A 19,966-nucleotide genomic window follows, 5' to 3' on the forward strand; every position below is an offset into this window, starting at 1 on the left:
ACACTGCTACACTACATCAGCTGACCCTAATATCTTTAGCCACAAAGCTAAAACTAACCAAGCTAATCTGCAGTGCTTCAATTTCAAAGTTAAATCACACTTACTTCTCCAGGAACAACAGAAAGGCTTTTTGCTGGTATACTCTAAAGTTGGACACAAGACACAAGCCCTGATTTGGTCCATTTGTAGCCCTCAAGGCTTTTATAAACCCTTCAAGAGTAGACTGAGGGGTGTTGATAAAATAATTACATATGAATATAAGAATATAATTGTGAATTTTAAAATGGGGAGTATATTGGGCACTATACATGGTAGCCTACGGATCTGACTGCTGTGTTTTATTTCCAATTGGTTTTATTTTTTTGTGATGTAACTGTTACATCTCTATTGGGCTATACTCTCTGAACTCGTTAATCAGATCTTTGCAAGTACACACTTTGCACAAAGCTTGGGCAAGTTATTTTTCACTGTTAATGTTACGGTGTTCTAAAATGGCCTGGTTAAATGTTGAGATATGACATGGGCCGTCACCAAATTAGATGGGAATGGCCGACACAGTGGAAACTGAAATGTAAAACATGGCATAAACTTATAAACACAAATATTTATATGTACATGGTTGCATTTCGGTACCCCATAGTTTCAACATTTCAAGATACGTGATATACACATAATGAGACAACAGAACAGGTTTATTGGGCCGAAGTAGGATGCAGTTGTCATGACACACCTGTTAAAGCCTCCGGGATGGCTGCATGGCTTGTGCTTATAGTAAAAAGTGGTGGATCAAACACGTGGTTATTCAATAGCCAAGAAGGTAAATGTGCTCCCTTTGCGCTATAATTGAGTACCGTAATGAGAGATGAAACAGTACAACATTTTCTTGATGATTTGGTATGATTTTCAACATGTGCTTTAAACATAATACAAATCAAGGCTCACACTCAATACTGGATGAACTCAGATTTTCTGTGGAAATCAAAGTGAAAAAAATAAATCACTTGGGAGTGTCTGAGTATGTTTGTGTTTGTTAAATTAACATGAAATGAAAAAGTGTTTAATATAGGATACATAGAAGATAGATCAACAGCCTGTTATTTCTCCGGCCACCCCATTTCCAAAACAGAAAAAAATGTTACCTTAGGAATGCGATGGTATAACTGATTAATTCTTGAAAATGATTATAATGATTGAGAAGCACACAGAAAAGGTCCTATACATTTTAAATGAAAAACAAACGACAACAACAGAACACTCCCAAATACAGGGGATGTTAGGCAGATGGAATGTCTCTGCTGTATGCATTAACCTAGAGGATGACACTTGTGTTAGCATCTTATGAAGAAAACTTCTGAATTCTCCTCAGTGGTGGAGGCTATCTATAACCTCTCTATACTGACCTGCAGAGGGCATATGTTTGTGTAGATGAACACTAAACCACCCAAGAGAGTGATTTCAGAATTTAGTTAATGCCATTATGGGAGCGGCTGAGAAATGTGTGCATTGATGACAGTGGTGCTCACCTCTGAAAAATCCCTTTGTAGTGTATTTCTCAGTACCTAACAAACATCAAACCCCAGCGTTCGAAAACTGGTGAGGAGTTTTTCTCTAAGTGGCTAACACAAAGATCAATGGAATATACCACAGCATTGGAAATTGCTAAGGTAAAAAAAAGCATAAAACATCAACTACACTCCCAACACTCCTGCTCACAATGACATGCAAAATAATGATGATTAAAAAATGACGCAATAAACATAAAATAAGGCTTAACAACAGCACTGGTTCTGCCAGGTACTGTGTATCTTTGAATTCTCCGAGAGAATTCCCCACTATTTTCTCAATCTTGTTTTGTAATGCAGATCTTCCAGGCCAGCAAAAAAGCATCTGAATGCTATTGAACAAAGGCTTCTTTGCTGTAAACCACAAGTTTGTGTGTCATCAATTGTGAAACCTCAATTGTGTGCCCATCCATGGCTTTGGCTTTGTTTTAAGCTGTAGGAAAGAGGCATTTTGATATTTTGTGCTTCTGCAAAGAACAGATGCCATGTGCAAGATAATGAGCAAAACAAAGTCAATACACAGTTTTCCCCAAATGAATATGTTCCCCACACCTTATGGTTTACTTCCTTAATGTTCATTCACTCCACAGTCTGTTGATTTTCATGTATGGTGAAGTGTAACATACCATCACAGAAGACCATAAACAGAAAGACAAACGCACACATTTACAAGGTAAGAGTTCAACCCTCTTCCCACACACTTGTTGAAACGTAACATTAAATGATCAACCACACTTATAAAAACCCAACACATTTAAACATAGTATATTTCGTAATGACACAAAGTAAGACAGCTCTTGAGAGTTTTTTCTGTTTTTTGTTTTTTGTCAGTTTTAAAGGACTGCTGAGATGTTTCACTGACAACGTGCGCACACACACACCACACTGCAGCTGAATGGGATGATGATGATGCACAGTGGGATTTGAGAGAACTCCCACAGACCGCACACACATCTTTTCCCCCCATGTCTGGTGTACCTGTGGGTATATTCATGCACAGATGCGGTTCCAGGTGTCAAGCAAGATCTAGCCTTGCATGCAATCAACAATCAATACCTCTCCACTGCCGTGCCCATGGCGTTAAAAATATAGACATACTCCCCTCGGACAGTAAGACAGATCTGTATTTTGAAGGCATTCAGGAATGATTTGGGATTTCCATTGAGCTTGATGTTTTAGCAGTCAGAAGGGCACGTTGGAAGAACTCACCCAAAGGATACACTTCACATTCTCAGTCACAATACTACAAAATCTGCCTGAAAAGAAATAGTTTTGTTTTGACATCAGTAAAAAGAAGGGCGAATCAGCTCAAGACATTCACACACTTGACACATTTTCTTTCCATCCGCAAAATGCAATGTCACAGACATTACTCAGTTGTGATGATGTGTCATTTTCTACCACCACAATTCAAACACACCTCATATAAAACCAAGTCATATAAAAAACATTCACTTAAAAGCAAGGGTAATGCAGATAATAAAAAAAACATACATCCAGTGTTGGACTTTCACAATAGGATTAGGCATTTCTCATCCCAAACGTTTACAAAATCTTGTTTTTGTACACTTAATGCTTTTATAATGTCACCAGAATGACACCCAACAGAATAAGACACCGTAGACTCCAACCTCTACTTTCTCCTCTGTGTGCATGGTACAAATGATACATAATAGTGACAAGAAGCTACAAGCAGTGTTTTCTAATGTGAAACTGAAAAGGTTTAGGTGGTGGGGAGTAGGACTGGTGTGAAGAGAGAGGGATGAGGAAGAGTTGGAAGAGGAGAGCTGGAGGTATGAAAGTGATGGAAGTGAAAGGGTGTGTGGGCAGATGCAGGGAGGAGCGGGAGGTTGTATGCCTTGTTTCCCTTGTTTGTCTGCATGCCACTAGACATACCACTCTTTCTTTGAAATGACAGAGCCGTCGGTTTGAGAGACCATATCATCAGCTATCTCAGGTTCAGGGTCATACTGGAAGGTGAGGGTCCGATCGTCGAATTCGTGGCTCTCGCCCTCGTCCACAGTAAAGTATGGCCTCTTTAAATCCTCCGCTTCACCATCAAAATCCCCATCTCCCTCATAGCCCCCCGATTCCCCTATCTGAGCCGGCTTCTTCTCGTCATCCGAGTCGTCTGGGTACTGCAGGTTCTTTGGCAGCGGCGGGTGTGCGGGCAGGCCGCCGGCCTTGCTGTACCCGTTCCCAAACACATGTTTCTTGGTGCTGTAGTCGCCCTTAAAGGTGCGCTGCCGCCGGCGCAGGAACACAAAGAGCAGAATGCCGGCTGCACCCAGCAACACCACTCCGCCAACAATGGCCCCGATGATAGCACCTGAATTATGCTGCTCCTGCGGCATCTCACGGGTTGGCGGGTTGTTAGGGTAGTCTGGGTAGGAAAAGACAGATGGAAGGGGAGAGTGTGTCAGTGCTCTGGTGGAAGGAGGTGCTTTGAGTGCAGGTGCTCTTTTTTGGGGGGGAAATGAGGGTAGGGACACAGGGAAGGGGAAGAACCAGGGACACAGGAAGGGGACCCACCCACCCCAACCTTCAAATATACAAAAGCTCCCACAAAGATGAACCCCTTGACATAAAAAAACAGGCAAACATAATCAAAATGTGTCGCATGCATTTTCAGTAACTGAAAAGAAAATGTAAGTTGAAATACAGCATAGAATGAAGCACAATTGGAGGCAGAACTTGCAACAGTTTTCCACAGCGTAAATATGATACAGGCATCAGGCAAATCAGCAATCAGAATGATATGAAGGTTACTACTGAAACTGTCACCAGACAAATAGGAAACATAACTAGAACCAGTTGTGTGACCTATATGTAGTTTAAAAAAATTATAATTTAACTTCACTTCTAAATTAAAAAAATGATCATTTGTGAATTGCAATGATCTCCAATGCCAATGTATGTATGCTGTTTTCTTTTACTTCTGAGACACCCAAAATAGGTTTACAGAATAGTTGTGTGTAAACAGAGTCAATTATTAGCTCAACTGCTAACACATTTCATACCACAGTAAATCGCTACTGGGGTCGACACATGTAGTGCTAGTACCAAGACAGACTAGCTCTAGAGTCCCTATGCTTCAAAGGCATATGTATTTGATCTGAGATGCATTGAGCTGATGCACACTTTGAACACTGCATGTGTTGTACATGTACATTCTCTGTCAACAGGTAACCCTTTTCATTCATTTTAACTGTACTGCAGATATCAAAACGTAAACACAGCACTGAACACATCAAGCCAGTTAAGACCATCAAATGTGTGAGCACTTCTAACCTGACCAAAGACAGTTATATCACCTGCTGGAAAATGAGGAAATCGAGGAAAGCGCAGCTTGCTAGAGATATCAGCAACACTTCCATGTTTTCATTCAAAAGTCTACAGGGTAGCTCACATAAAAGTGTCGAGTGGCCTACGTGATACACAGCTATCGAATGTTGGGGCCAAAAGTAATTTGCACCTGATAAACATGGATTACAACCATCACGAGTACAATGTAAAATAGTGCATTCCCAGTTAAAGCTACGTGGAACATACTACAGAGGGAAACAAAGAGACAGGGGCAGGACACCACATGGGCGGTGCTAACTGGGAATGGCCTCCACTGAGCCTACAGGGTCATGGATAACAATATGTCAACTGAATTATGCAGCTCAGCCTGAATTATGGGAATACTTGGCTGCTACGCACGCAAGTGTGAAAATTCCATTTATTCCTTGGTCTCTCTACGTCTGACTGTCTCATATGGTATATCAGAAACATTGATGTGCATATCTGATTGGCTCAAGAGAGCCGTGGTCAAATTTTAATTGGGAACTTTAATGAGATTAAGCAGACAGTGATATTTCATGATGGGTCTCAGGGCTAGAAGAAGGTTGACCTACAGCCCGTAGCAAAACCCTATGTGGGGAGGAGAACGAGGGGGAGGGAGAGAGACGGAAAACGAATGCCAGCCACATTACCAGCTACCTTTCCCAACACAGTCACTTTATCAGCTTTCCATCTAACTGGATCTGTAAGTGTGTGTGCGTGCAACATTTACTAGCCATGGCCTAAAAGGGAAAAACAGTCCACATGGGTCTGTGAAAACTGTCGGATGGCAGCTGTGAAAGATTCTGATGATTTCTATCACTGAACCTGACTGGACAGAGGAATCGTGATAAAAAGCACTGAAAGAAACCTTATGCAAGTTGGAGGAGTGAGTGTGCCCAGCTTCAAATGAGATTTATAACACTTGGCCAAATGTGAAAGGTTTCTGGCTGTGTACACCACAGCTGCAAACAGTGCTCCAACAGCTGAGACGCTAACACTATTCTCATTCAGATAATGTCAGGAAATACTGAGGTATTCACAAAAGGTATCTAGGATTGAACATTTACGCAGACTCAGGAGCCAACCCTAATTCCTCCTTAATGCAAGGGTAAGCTTCAGGAAGGACTGCACCTTCTTTTCCATGTAAGCTACTGTAAAAGACACATCTAGGTCCTGACCTGAGCTTCCTTATCTTCACTCTCCTCCCTAAGCTGCTGTTGAACATGTCCTCTCCTGACCATTCATCAGTAAGGTCAGAGACCCACTGTGACTCACATTATATCTCCACTGCTTTCCAAATCAACATCCTCTCCAACTCATTTCTCACGCAGAGAATATTCACTAAATTCATTCAGTCTTGATCACATTGCTACCAGACTAACCTCCCCGTGCAGTGAAAAGTGTTGAAAATGGGGGAGGTTTTACTATCAGGAGTGGGGAGAGGGTGTGTGTGTGTGTGTGTGTGTGTGTGTGTGTGTGTGTATGAAAAGGGGTGCTTTGCAGTGAGAGGGTGCTGACACCAACGCCTGCCAAGTGACAGATAAAACAGCCTCAAAGAGTTGTAACAGCTGCCCCGACCATGCAGCTGACCATTCCAGGTCAACAAAAGGCTTGCTTATTAACAAGTCCCTCGGGGGAGACAGATAGCACACCGCCCTTGAGTGTAAACGACCAGCACCGTTCTGTGGAGATAAATAGGTGCAGTGAAGCACCCTGAGAGGCTATCATTCAAAGACAACCAAGACAACGTTATAGTGTTAAATAGGCGAAATCTGTGATGCCTAGTGTTCCTGACAAGCTACTTTCTTGCTATTTTCATTTTTACTTTAATATATACGTAGATATAATGGGGGGGGATGTAATATATTGAGAAATGCTGTAAAACTCCACACCTTTTAGAGAGAGGTGTTTATATGCAGTACAAGCCTGCTTAAACAAGAAACCCATTAGGTCTTTAGGGCCCTCCAGCATCATCGGTGGATTCTTCAATTTACAGAAACAGCTACGGCTTCAACTGGGAAAGTAAACGTGTGAGAGTCTAGAGCACAAACTGCACAATCAAATCTTCGTAAACAATCTTCGTAAACAAAGCAGCTCATTGTTTTTGCCAGTTCCACCTACAAATGAGTCTGGCATTTTGCCTGTTATGACCCATCGGAGACTACAGCACTTGTATTTACTGGGAAATAAACTTTGCATCTAAGACCGGGATTATTCATGTAGATGTTGTGCAACACAGTGAAACTAGACACTAGGTGACCAAACTCAGCAAGTTCATACAAGTCCTGACTCTTTGTGCAATCAAGCCTAGGTAGCACACATGACTCAGAGCGTGTCGGAAGTTGGACGAGAGTGCAACAGTCTGACTAGAAAAGTCAGCAGAATAGAAAACTAAATAGAATTGAAAAAAAAAAAAAACACAGCACACCAATAGTAGTTCTGGTGTTACCGTACTAATGAAGGGTGTGAAAATAAAGAACAGGATCGTTTGAGTAAGGTCACGTCAAGCAACTTCTCCCTCCTGTCCTCCCTCTTGTCCTCCCTATTCCCCATCCCTCTGATGTATGATGGTAACATTATGTCATTTTAATGTGCTTTCTAGCCTGTCTGTTTTCTCCCCTGTAGTGGGAGTTTTGCTGAAGACTGTGACAGCATACTATTACAGTTTACATGTACGTACTGTATATACAAGCTCACTGAGGGTACTGTATGTGTACATGTGTATGCACGTCCGAGATGAAGAGGGCAGTGTTTATATTTCATTGCATCATGAATCACTCGTGAACAGTGCTGTGATGCATAACCTGTCTGACAGGTTTGCCAAACGTACCCCCCCCACCACCCCCCCTCAGTGTACTCCCTGCACACAGGCCACTTGGGGAGGGAGCAGTTAATCTGCCTCCCCCGCAGGCTTCGGCTAGACTGCCAAAAGAGAACCATTGTATTAATTCTTCAATAACCTTGGCAGTGCATGTCATACTTTGGACAAGGCGGGTTTAATGACACACAAAATACACACACAGCCTCTAGAGCCATGAATGTGTCCTCAGCTCTCCTATAGACCCTAACCTCCCCACATCCAGATTTAGAATCCCTTCCAGGCCTGTACCTGTGCAGCACAGCGCGGCCCTAACAACCTTGTTGCTTTATTCTTCTAAAATGGAACTTCACCTCTCTGCTCTCAAACACGGTGGATGGGTTCAAGAGATATCTGCAGAGTGTGAAGCTACAGTGATTTTATCTGTCATGAAGAAGTTCCCTAAATACCCTTAAAAATGCCCTAAATACCCCCTAAAGTGAACACTCTGAAAACGGCACCATTCATATGTGATGCGCTCTCAGTATGCATTGTATTCTCAGGCACTGATTTCAGACCAGTCACATAGTGTGTAGTTGACTTAAGCCCCTTCCTGTCACAATGCCAGATGTCAGCATTTTTTTTTTTTTTTTTTTTGCACAAACAAAGATAGCCAAACTGTGTTTTTCCCGTAATGGGGACAGAAGGAAAGCTAAATTCAGCACAGACCCTTGCTGTAATGTCACTGATTACACTGAGCCAACTGATGCAAATGACAAATCCAGACCTCCCTGTGTAGTACTACCCAGTCACAAAAGGCACCCCACAACAGGGATCAAATTACAGCCTGTTTCACACTATCAGGGTTTGTTGTCACCCAAGCATTTCCTTTACTTCTAACGTCTAGCACTAACAACAGAACTCTGTACAAGGAACATGATATCCCTCATCGGGGCATTCTGGTTGGGCAACACTATAAACAATGCAGACAGTTAATGACAGGCTCACTTTTTTCAACTGACATTTTCCCATTGGCCTTTTAGATCACTACACCACGCACAGCCTTACAGGGTCATGGAGAACCACACTCTCTTCCTTCCTCAAGGGTGATAATGAGATAATTGTTAGACGGTCTTGACAAATGGCTTATTGGTGCTGGATGGGAATCTGAGAGTGAGGATCTGCGGTGCTTCCCACACTAAACACGAGGGCCAAATGGGCCGAACATTTCAAAAGTTCATCCTAGTTTTTTTTTTTTTTTTGCTGATGATGAGGGCGTCTCCATAATGGTCTGACCACAGCACATTACGCTTATATCGAGATGCTCATATGAATCACACAACTCAAACATGTCACATACAGTAAAGTGAACTGAACTGAACTGCTTTCAGTCTTTTCATGTTTGGAGTGCTGCTTCCACTTAGATCAGCATGGTGCTCCGTGCGAAGGCATGGTCAAATTGAGCTGAATGCAGTCTTCCTACATTTTGTCAGTTCTTTGTGCCAAAATTGTTGGGTAACACTTCACTTGAACCGTCAGTGATGAGGCTAACATGTCAAAATCTTAAAGAGTCATGAGTTGTTATCAGTGAGTCTGAATGGTAAAACAAATCGGGTCCAAAAATAACTGATACACTACAGTGCTGTAGTCTGCCTCAGGATGTTCTGCCATTGTGCAACCATTTTAGAAGACAAGGGGACAATGACAATACAACGATAATACAAATGCTTCCTGCTTGTGTTCAGTGCTGGTATAAATTCTAGTTCCTGGCTACACTGCAACTGTAAATACACTGGTAGAAGACTAACCCTAGCAATGTACAAATGAAGCCATTTTAAGGCTTAAGCTATAGCAGCATGTACTGTACTGTAAAGCATTGCTTCTAAAACACAAAGGGAAGTACAAAATACTGATATCAATGTGGTGGTACCTGGATGTGTATAACGGAGGCCATTTACTGTATATTATGCAGATTCTGACAAACGCAAAACGATTTCACGCTCTATTTGGTAAAAAAAATTCTCACAGTATGCATGCATGCACGGACAATTCCAGAGATCTCGAAAAAGTGCTTTAATGACACACAAAAATACACACACACACACACACACACACACACACACACACACACACACACATACACACGCACATACACACGCACACGTACACACACACATCTCTGTATAATGTAGGGAGCATTTTAGCAGTTGAGCAGTTGATATGTGAGAAAACACATTTAAAGACATATCACGTGATATACCTCTGGGTGACAGAATTCAATACTACCTCAATTTGAACTTAATACTATACACTTCACTCAATATGCAAGTTCACGTTGCCATTATCACATTGCTAAATGAAGAGTCTAATTCCAAAAAGCTGAAGCAATGTTTTAGAGAACATGACAGTAGCCATTCTGTCAGTAGCATATGCGTACGAAGAGACATGCTGCTTTTAACACCACAGATGAGTAAATGCAGCATGGAGAACAGGGTACTGATGTTAGTACAGCACACCAGGCAAAGCCCCCTGAGAAACACTGCGTAGGTTCAACATGCAAAGCCATGATGCAAATTAGACACAGTCAAAACCAAGCAGCAAAGATCTCCAAATAGTTAGAGTCAGAGTAAAACTGTCTCTTCCCAGCCCCTCCAGCATTTATTTTCTTGGTTCTGTTGCGCATGAAGGAAATGTTGAGGTTTCATGGCTACATCCTTGCAGATAAAATGAAGACAGATCCATTCTTCAATGCTGGTGCCAAATAAATACACCAGAGGGGCAAGGGAAGACAGTTTTGTTCTGTACTTTTTTGTTTTTCACCATTCGCCCTGCTCCTGGCAAAGCCAGCTCAAAGAAATGTGAGCGTGTACCAGAAACCCTGATCAATAGTGAGATATCCTTACTCGCTTCTCCACGCATCAGCAGCAAGACTTCAGAGAGGGGGAAGCGTCCTTTTTAATTGTATTAATTGTTGTGTGTTGTGTTGTGTGTTGTGTGTGGTTTGTGGCGTGTGTTGTGTGTTGTGTGTTGTGTGTTGTGTGTTGTGTGTTGTGTGTTGTGTGTTGTGTGTTGTGTGTTGTGTGTTGTGTGTGGTGTGGTGTGGTGTGTGTTGTGTGTTGTGTGTGTTGTGTTGTGTGTTGTGTTGTGTGGATCTCTGTGTTGGCTGGCAGGCCCAGGCCCTGTGCTGTGAGAATGTGTGGTTATATGTGATCAATCAGGTGTGTGTCTGCGCCACTCACCGTGAGCAAGAGTACTGGTAAACAGTAAGAAAGAAACACCGGAGCAAGTACTAACATGAGAAAGGGTGTGGAAGTGTCTGTGCGATAAAGATTTAGGAGAGACAGAGCGGGTGGAGGTTGGGAAAGTATGCCTTTAAAAGAAGGTTGGGTGGTTAGAGGTATTTGATAAATAAGATAGAGTAGGAATAATTGAATTAAACCTCAAAATACTTGGGGTGAGGTTAATTTTTGTGGGTGCAAAGTAGTTTGTTTTTCGCTCACATTTCCAGAGCTTGCCAATGCCACTGTGCAGAGCTAATGATTCATTCCCCCAGCATCGAGCAAACGGGTGCTTAAGCCAAGCCGCCTACCTGTCACGTTGACGTCTACCCGTCCCGAGCGGGTACCGATGCTGTTTGTGGCATCACAGACATAACTGCCAGCTAGGTCGTTCGTCACGGGGCCTTTGAAGAACAGGGTGTTGTTTTTTATCTCAACATTGTTGGGCAAGGATCCGTTCAACCTATGAAAAGAAAAAAAGAGACAGGGTAAGATAATGACAGGTACAACCATCACAAGAGGAAAAGGCTTTAAAGTATCTAATGAAAAACAAAAACACCAGTGTCCCAGAGCCCTCCCCTCCTTTCTAGTTTAAAAGGAAAAACAGCATTCTGGTAAAAAGACCATGGCTATTGCTGCATGTCCAGGCAGGCACACAGCCGGTGCCTGAGGATACAGCACTCTTCTGAAGGGGAAAACAAAATGGGTGGTCAAGAGAGACAAGTGGGAAAGGAATGGGGGGGGGGGGGGAGAGATGGCGGAGGGGACTTGTGTACTTAGCGTAATTTAATTACACATAAAGATAGCTAACCAAGAAGGGGAACAATGCTGTGTACCTCATTGCATTTATCATTTATGAGAGTTTATCGAATTAACATAGCAAGGTTAGGAATCCGTAAAATTCCATTACCATTTATTGCCATTTTTACTAAATCTACTTTGATGCCAACTTCCATCTGAATAAAAAAAAAAAAACATCTCCTTTGCGCTTGCATTCTTGTCTGTATCTGAAACTAATCCACTCTATTCTATATAAATCTAATTTCTCTCAAGATGTCCCAGTAGAAAAACAGATATACTCCAGCTTGATTTTTCTTTTCTTTTTGGGCATGCTGCTTCAGTGTTAACTTCCTCAGCTTGATTTCTGGACTGTGCCATTTTTTGGAGCGTGTGTGAGAAAAAAGCGCAAGAGAGATCAGTGGCTGTTCACAAATGACATCAGAGAAGAGAAGAGAAGAGAAGAAAGAAATGTGCAGAGCATTTCACATATGCTCCTGATTAGATCTGGAGCCTGACCCCTCCACTGGCATGTTGTCTTGGCATAATCAATTACCTCTCTACCTTTACGATCCCAGGCACATCCAAGGGCGCGCCAGCTGTGAACCTCGTTTGTGAAACCAAATATTTACCATAGCATACCACAGAAGCTTCTTCCAATAACAAGAGGCCACAGGCAACTTTTGATGCAGACATGATGTAGTACAGCTATGCAAATGAAATTATCAGTACTATCATAGGCCTGTTTTTGTTGCATCTGAATAGCGAGATAAAAGGAACAGGTTTTGTGGGCGATGTTCCACAGAACGGTTTGGTGTGTGTGTCAGTATCTGCTTGTACATGTGGAGATGTGTTTGAGACACAAGAGTCTGTGGTGATTGTATTTTTGGAATGTGTGGAGGGGTCTCTGCATCCTTCCTACGATGTGTGAGAATTATACATGAGTCACCGCTACATGTGTGTATGCGAGCATTGGTGTGTGAGTGAGTCTGCACACGCGTGTGTGTGTGTGTGTGTGTGTGTGTGTGTGTGTGTGTGTGTGCACACAGTGCTCTCTGCCAGCCTGGTGCTGACCTCGTTGTGGAAGCCCTGGGGAGCCTTCACAACACATTTAGCGTCTTGTTTCCACTGCTGCAATGGCCGTCCTCTCCGATCTGTCAGAGTTGTGCACTCGTCCCTCCTGATCACTGTCTTGCCTCCCTCGCTCGCTCAGCTCAGCTCAGCTCCTCCCTATATCTGTCCCCTCCCTCCCTTCTATCCCCAAGCTTTGTCCTCTCATTTTCTCTCCCACTCTTCCTATCTCTCTCTCGCTCTCTGTTCTGCTTTCCCTCTGTTGTGGAAATGGTACATTCCTCTCTGCTTAGTAGCCCATCATAAGGGCTACGTTGTTCCAAAAACCAAATGTCAGCATATTTGTTGGGAGGCAGAGTTCTCTCTTTCGCACTCAGACTCATTCAAAGATAAACTAGGCCTTGGAACCATCACTTCAAGGACAAACAGGCACATTGGTCCAGCCTCCCTCAAGTGCACTGACACATCCCCCTCCGCCCCAGCACAGAGCAATTACAAGTCACACTGCTAGGCTACATTTAGCGCTCAGCTTCAGTGTATACCATCCTCCACCTTGTTTGTGAGACAGTCCTTTGTTTGGAAAACCTAGCCTTTTCATTTACACAATTGGTAACCATGTATACACAACACGTGTGCTTCAAATGTATGCACACACACACACACACACACACACACACACACACACAAATGCTAATGACATATTTCCCTGTTTAACAAAGAGGTTGGGGAGAGCAAACAGTTGTTGGCTCTGTGAGAGACGACTTTAGCAGTGATCACATTTTTGTTTCACACACAGCCATTTCAGATTGGGCAAGGCCCAGATGGCTCTGCTGCTCATTTGCCAGGCAAAGCAATGATGTCACCCATCCACGATACTCTTAATCCACATTGACTCAAATTACTAGCCGCTGCTCCGCCAGGACTTTGCCAATGAACACAAAGCATTACAGGAAAAACAGGCCTTGCTGTATTCCATAGAGCAATATGATGGCAAAGCACCTCAAAGACAAAGAGAGAGACGTGTCTGCTGGTGTCTCACGGGAGTATTGGCATATCCCTCGTTATTTTCCTTTTAAAGCCTTGCCCACAAGGCCATGACTGATAGTTTGGGTTTACTGAAAGTTAGATGTGTGAGTGGTGTTTCTGAAGAAGCATTTCTAAGTGAGACCACATAACAATTTAAGATATACTGGAACACAGTAAGAAAGAGTTTGTGTGTGTAACTTCATTTTAAATTCATGAAAAGAGATTGAATGAAAGGGCAGTTGAAGGGTTAAAAAGTGACCTTACAATAGCAGGTGTAGGGTGTGGTTAGAGCCAAACTCAACTGTAACACCTGGCTTATGAAGACAACGCTGCCTTTACTGTGCCCACAGGACTATGTCCACTCTCATAATACTCCTAGGATAACGCAGCTACTCCTATGCCTCTTATGACTTTACATGAGCTTAGTAGTCTAAATAATTAGAAATATGTGCTTAAGGACAGGCCCTTACAGTTTCCACTGATAGATGGTCACGGCTGGGTTGGCGTCTGCGTTGCAGGTGAGCTGGACATCCTGACGATTCAAATACCAGTTCTCATCAAAGCCGTCGATCTTGACATCAGGCTCATCTGGACACAGAAAAGACATCCAGACAGTTAGGCAAGGCCAATGGAGTTTTCTGCTCATTGAAATATCCTTTTCCCACCAAACTGTAATGCTGGACACGTGTTCATTTCAACCAGATACATGATAGGCAATGCAAGATGGTTAACTTTGCTTGTTACACAGGGTTAACATGAAGGGGCAACATAATGTATTTGTGTATGTAGCGCTAAATATGGTCCTTGTAAGATGCAATATATTTAAGATGGCTGAACCCTACACAGTGCACACAAAAAATGTAATACTACACAATATACATATCACTGTACACATAACACACACATCAGCACATACATAAAAACAGCCATCATTGACAACATTTCTCTACATCATAACTGAGCAACTAACATGACAACAAATAAATAAAAACCAAATCAAGTTAAAGCATGTCCTTCTGAGAGAGTTGATCTAGATAAGAAGAATCCAGTATGCTGTAAATAAGGGGCCCTTACATTGCACATTGAGAATGACGCTGTCAGTGATTCTCTCGTTGCGGTAGGTGACTATGCAGGTGAGTTTCTGCCGGTGGGTCTCGCGGCTGGGCGTCACTATGTAGCTGCTGCGCACCGTGACGGTGCCGTTGGGGTTGCGCGTCTCCTGCAAGTTGAACTCTCCCTTCAGCTTGGTCTCCCACTTGATGACACTTGGAGGTTTCCCATTGGCTGACACGCAGGTGGCCACGGTCATCTTTCGCTTCTGTGACCGTGCGATGATTGTTGGCGTGGTGAGGGTCATACGGGTCAAAGGCCGCGCTGAATAATCAAGCCACAAAACAGATGAGGTTTCATTACTTTTCATTTTCACACATGCTAACTTTTATAGGCATTCAGTGACATAAATCCCTCAACAAATCACTCCCCTATGAAAAACAACCGTGTTTTGTGCCTGCAGCTTCAGTAGTGCCGACAGATCAGGTGTGTATGACAGTTACAGCACGAATGATGTAAACGGCAATTTTTTCTCTGAGAAGTTTTGTCATGTTTGTGTGATGGGTGTGTGATGAAACGCTAGTGTTATATATTGCACGTATTGTGCACATATGTCTGTGTGAGTAATGAGCGAAGGGTATGTGTGTTTATCTGAAGTCAATCCTCAGCTCTCTGGGGAGGTGTAACCATAGACAGCTGGCTCAATCAAACATGAGGTATTGGCAGAAAGGTGTACTTAAGTCAAGGGCCTCCTGCTGGCTTAATTAAAAAAAAAAAAAAACGCCACCACTTAATTACTAATTAGGGATTCAGTCAGATGCACCTTGCCTATAATAAAGATGGTGGCTTTTTGTGTCTTTACACCGTGTTCTCAATTACTAACAGGAAAACCAGGACTGGCTAGTTTAGATCATTTGGGACTGAAAGTAAGTAAGTAGAAGACAACAAATGAAATATATCAATAATGTCCATGCAAGATACACCATCTCTAATACATAAATCCTTCCTTCCTTCTCATACTTTGCTTTTTGACATGAAATGCTTCACAAAAACGACATGGTTTGTAGATCCATGGGTCTATATGTGGTTATAGTGTGACGTGAGAGTCTTTACCGAAGACAGTTAGGTTGACCATGTTCTCCCGGTTGCCAGCAGGGAATGTAGTGTACTCGCAGATGTAAGCCGCTTCATCGGAGAGCCGGAGGTTGTTGAACACAATGGTGGTGTCCTCCAGCAAGGGCGTGCGCTGGCGGACCGCCGGGTGCTTGAAGCTGACGCGATCTTTGAAAGGCGGCAGCACAGACACGCCCAGCGCTGGGTTGGCTATGGCCACATTCTGTTTGGTGCCGTTCAGGAACTTCTGCCAGGTGACCTGAGAGATCTTCACCGGGGGTCTGCTGTTCATGAACTGGCAGCGCAGCTCCACCTGGGAGCCAACGAAGCCGGACTTGATGGAGTCCATCTGAACACTCTGACCCAGAACCCCTGGAAGAGAGCAAAGGAGAGAGAGAGAGAGAGATAAGTTACTGAGAGAGAGAACAGGTACAGGGAATAGGCATACTCAACAAATCTAAATCAGTCCAAGAGCTTGAAATCTCTCCCCGTACGCGTAAATATGGTTGGGGCCTTGTTGAGTTTTAACTGCGCTAATAAAGACGGTCAGGCATTTGGAGGAAATTCCGGGACTTTTCAAACAAAGATGATTTATTTCTGACTTAATCATCTCCTCGTCTGAACCACGCATTTGTTTCTACTGTTTTTCACATTAAGGAGTCAGCCTCCCCCACTGGATGAACTCTACGCTTCCTTGTTCTCCACCGGTCTGTTGACGGTAACAGAAAAGTGTCGCCACAGCCAAGATTCATCACTTCCTCCCACTCTCACCCCCTTTCTCAATGTAGCAGAAGGTGAGGCGCATATGAGCCGCGCCGTTTTTCTTTGTTCTGACATGTCCCTACCTGCACACCTCACTTATCTACAGCTGAGCACCTCTCCACAGAGATGCCTAAACTCAGGAAAACACAGATGGAAATTCCCATCTCATGGAGGTCAAAAAATAAGTAAAAATAAACATAAACACAGAAAAGCAGTAATTTAAGTCTACAAAGCAATTAGTGAATTTGATGATAGCTCCACTGTGTGTTTTTGTGTTAGCATTTGTGTGTGTATATCCACAGTAATGAACACATAATCTGTAGTGGGATCTACAAGGGCTGTAGCTCTGGCGCGAGATGACTATACAATATGGTTTCACGTAGGCCAAGCCTACCACATCGTTCACACAAAATCGTGGACAAGTTGGTACCTGAAGGTGTGAGTGTGTGTGCGTGTGTTAGAGGGAGAACAGAGAGTGCTGGTCTGAATCATCCAAACAATGTTGTGGGCTTGTATGCAAGTAAGAACAAGTACAATGTTTCCATTACTTTGGATTTAGCCACTTGATAGAAGGTTTCCTTATCACTTTCAAATCCAACATTCCCTTTTCTTTTGTTTACAAGCATACAGCAATGATTTAGGAAAGAAAAAAGCTATATGTTAAACTCTGGAGCATACATTTCATCTCTTTTTGCTCTGTCAAGCCTAGCCATGAAGTCAGCGCTCAACGCTCACATTTTCTGATAACAGATGGATTGGCTAATAGAGTCTGTCAGACACCAAAACTGCTGGCCATCTCTGTAGGATGACACCTGTGTCCCTGTGTGCCTCAGTGTATGAGAATGTCTGTAGACTGTCTGTCTGTTCCAATAGAAAAGGCTGTATACCGCATTGCCCTGGTGAACCAAAAAATTCAATTTATACCATACAAAACATCACTTATGGAGGGGCAACAGATTATGGAGGGCATGGCCGTGTTTGAACAATGAGACAACATGAGATGGGTGGCGGAATGTGTCCACGGCAGTATTAAACACAGCGGCATGAGTAGTGTCCAGTGAAAATAGGATTGGGTATGGATGTGGGGTGATTATAGAGTAATTTAAGACCCTTAAGTCTAAAAAATAAAATGTGGGAAATGACCGAAATCATGGGTAAAGAGATTACAGGCTGGCTCAGAAAAACCTGGAATATCCTCGACATCACTGCGCACACACACACACACACACACACATCTGCGAGCTTAAGCTGCTCCTCATTGTAAATAATGGGCCCTATTGTAAAACCTCAACGTGCTGAGCACACACTAGTATCATAGAGCCAGGCGTATATTAGAATATGTGTGAATTACAATCTAAACCTTTGCAAATGTGTAGTGCTGAGAAGGTTCAGGTCTGTTGGCAGCGCTCCTGTTGGTGACTCTGCTCTCTCTTTCTGTGCCTTCTCACCATTTCTCTAGCCACCACATCCGGTTGGCTATTCCACTGTCTGTCAAGCCAGAGGAGCACGTCTGGTAACTAAGCATTAAATTGTGACTCGTGATCCAAATTGAGTAAATGCAACACAATAAAATACCACAGAACGTCTGTGTCTCATTTTCTGTCACGCAGCACTTAAGACCCCGAGACACCAGTCTAATTCTATAGCCTACATGCAACCCTTCAGAAAAATGTTCTATTTAGTTCAGTAGGGAAGACCTCCAGTTCAATAACTGTGAGAAATCGATATAATTCCAGGCACTGGCATGATTATCCCTAACTTTCCCCGTAGCAGCTGCACAGTTCCAGGACATGCTGGGAGAATCATCAAACTGAACGTGTTTGATGTGGTGTCAAGACTTTGGGCAGAGACAAAGCTGTCCGGGGTATAATGTGCAAAGACACAAGTTTCATGGTAACAGCAAACTTCGCCTTGCACAATCAATTAGCTTTAAATCTCCAAATCTTTGCGTGGGTACATTAGATGACACGCCAAACCTCCCCTACTGACATTTAAGATCTTGGCATGGAACTTTCAGATTGCCTTGCCTTGTCATGAAAATGGCGTTTTGTTCTTGTAACAGGCTTTCCAGCCTCGACAATAAGTCCAGTGTGAGGTTTGCATGCCACCGACAGTGTTCCCCAAGAGGGAGTAATGAAGCTACAGTTTTCTCATTAAGTGGGGTGACACGCAGCGACAACAAATAACTTCTCCATTACCAAAACCGTTTCCATCTCTTTGCAATGACTATTACACATGTTATTTTTCACTACACACTTTCCTTCTTGAGGCTTAGGTCTTACAGCTGTTTTTTTTATTTTTTATAATTAGTCAGGGTTAAGGAAAAGCTGAACAATATGCTACATTGCGTAGGTGGACAAAAGCAAATGAATTGTATTGAACTAGGGCCATGGAGACCTATTAGGGAGATACTGTTTTGGAGAATTAATGGAAAGTCCATTAGCTCCTTTCTATCAGAGATTCCACTTTGATAATGAAATGGCTGCTTAAAATGGATTGACATCAGGACACCCAGACTAGTTCCATACTGCATCACGGATGTTTAACATCCCATGATCCTCTTCGGCTCCATTTACAGGCATATAAAAAGGCCGCTTGTGTTGTTCCCCTTTCTTATTCAGGACATAGAGACAGAACACCCCTTTTAAGTCCCATTCTCCCCTCTGCATCTTTATGAAGCCCTCCTCAGCCCTGATGAAGATGCCAGGCCTCGTTTAGCCATGTGGGAGTATACTAGCAATTCCCATTTCATTTATTTACAGAACAGAGATCCACTTGGCCACATTACAGAGTAAATATTCTGAATGTTATTCATGGTTGAAATAAAACAATAGTCACAGAAGTTGTTCTGGTGAAGCTACTTACTGTAATGGCATTAATGATACACCACAGTCAAAAGAAATACAGGATGCCGTCCTGTTTTGGGCAGTTCTCACAGCAGGAATGAAAGACAAGAATCCGGTATCGAATGAAGAGGAAAGACAACTTGTCCTCTGAGATAGACGGTTATGCTGAAATGGACGAATAGACTGAAATATATCCCATAGTTGAATTGATTGGTGCTTTTACCCGTGGCACATTTAGTTTGACTGATTTGAACTCTGGATCATTTACCCCTTTTGTACAGGTGTTTCCAAATTATTTCATAATGTGCATGGTCTTCCAAATGAGTTTGGTAGGTTATCCAAAGCAATACTATCTAC

The 19,966-nt window shown here is 42.9% G+C and overlaps 1 protein-coding gene across 8 annotated transcripts in view; it reads right to left on the minus strand.

Moving 5' to 3' along the window:
• nectin1b (nectin cell adhesion molecule 1b) overlaps positions 1 to 19,966 on the minus strand; it is an 88,010-nt gene that overhangs the window by 38,953 nt on the left and 29,091 nt on the right. For 7 of the 8 annotated variants that reach the window (XR_004164314.2, XR_004164315.1, XM_031573757.2 and 4 more), the window contains exons 2-5: positions 16,002 to 16,373; positions 14,913 to 15,212; positions 14,309 to 14,426; positions 11,276 to 11,427 (exon numbers count right to left, since the gene is read on the minus strand). Coding sequence is in view for 6 of the 8 variants with exons in the window: in XM_031573757.2 (XP_031429617.1) it covers positions 11,276 to 11,427; positions 14,309 to 14,426; positions 14,913 to 15,212; positions 16,002 to 16,373 (942 nt within the window). In the remaining 2 variants the exon portion in view is untranslated. Of the gene's footprint in view, positions 1 to 584; positions 3,946 to 11,275; positions 11,428 to 14,308; positions 14,427 to 14,912; positions 15,213 to 16,001; positions 16,374 to 19,966 lie in introns of those variants that run through there. The other variant, XM_012830467.2, reaches the window with a different exon arrangement.

The sequence above is a fragment of the Clupea harengus genome, chromosome 9 (genome assembly GCF_900700415.2).
Source record: "Clupea harengus chromosome 9, Ch_v2.0.2, whole genome shotgun sequence".
In the NCBI taxonomy this organism is placed as follows: Eukaryota; Metazoa; Chordata; class Actinopteri; order Clupeiformes; family Clupeidae; genus Clupea; species Clupea harengus.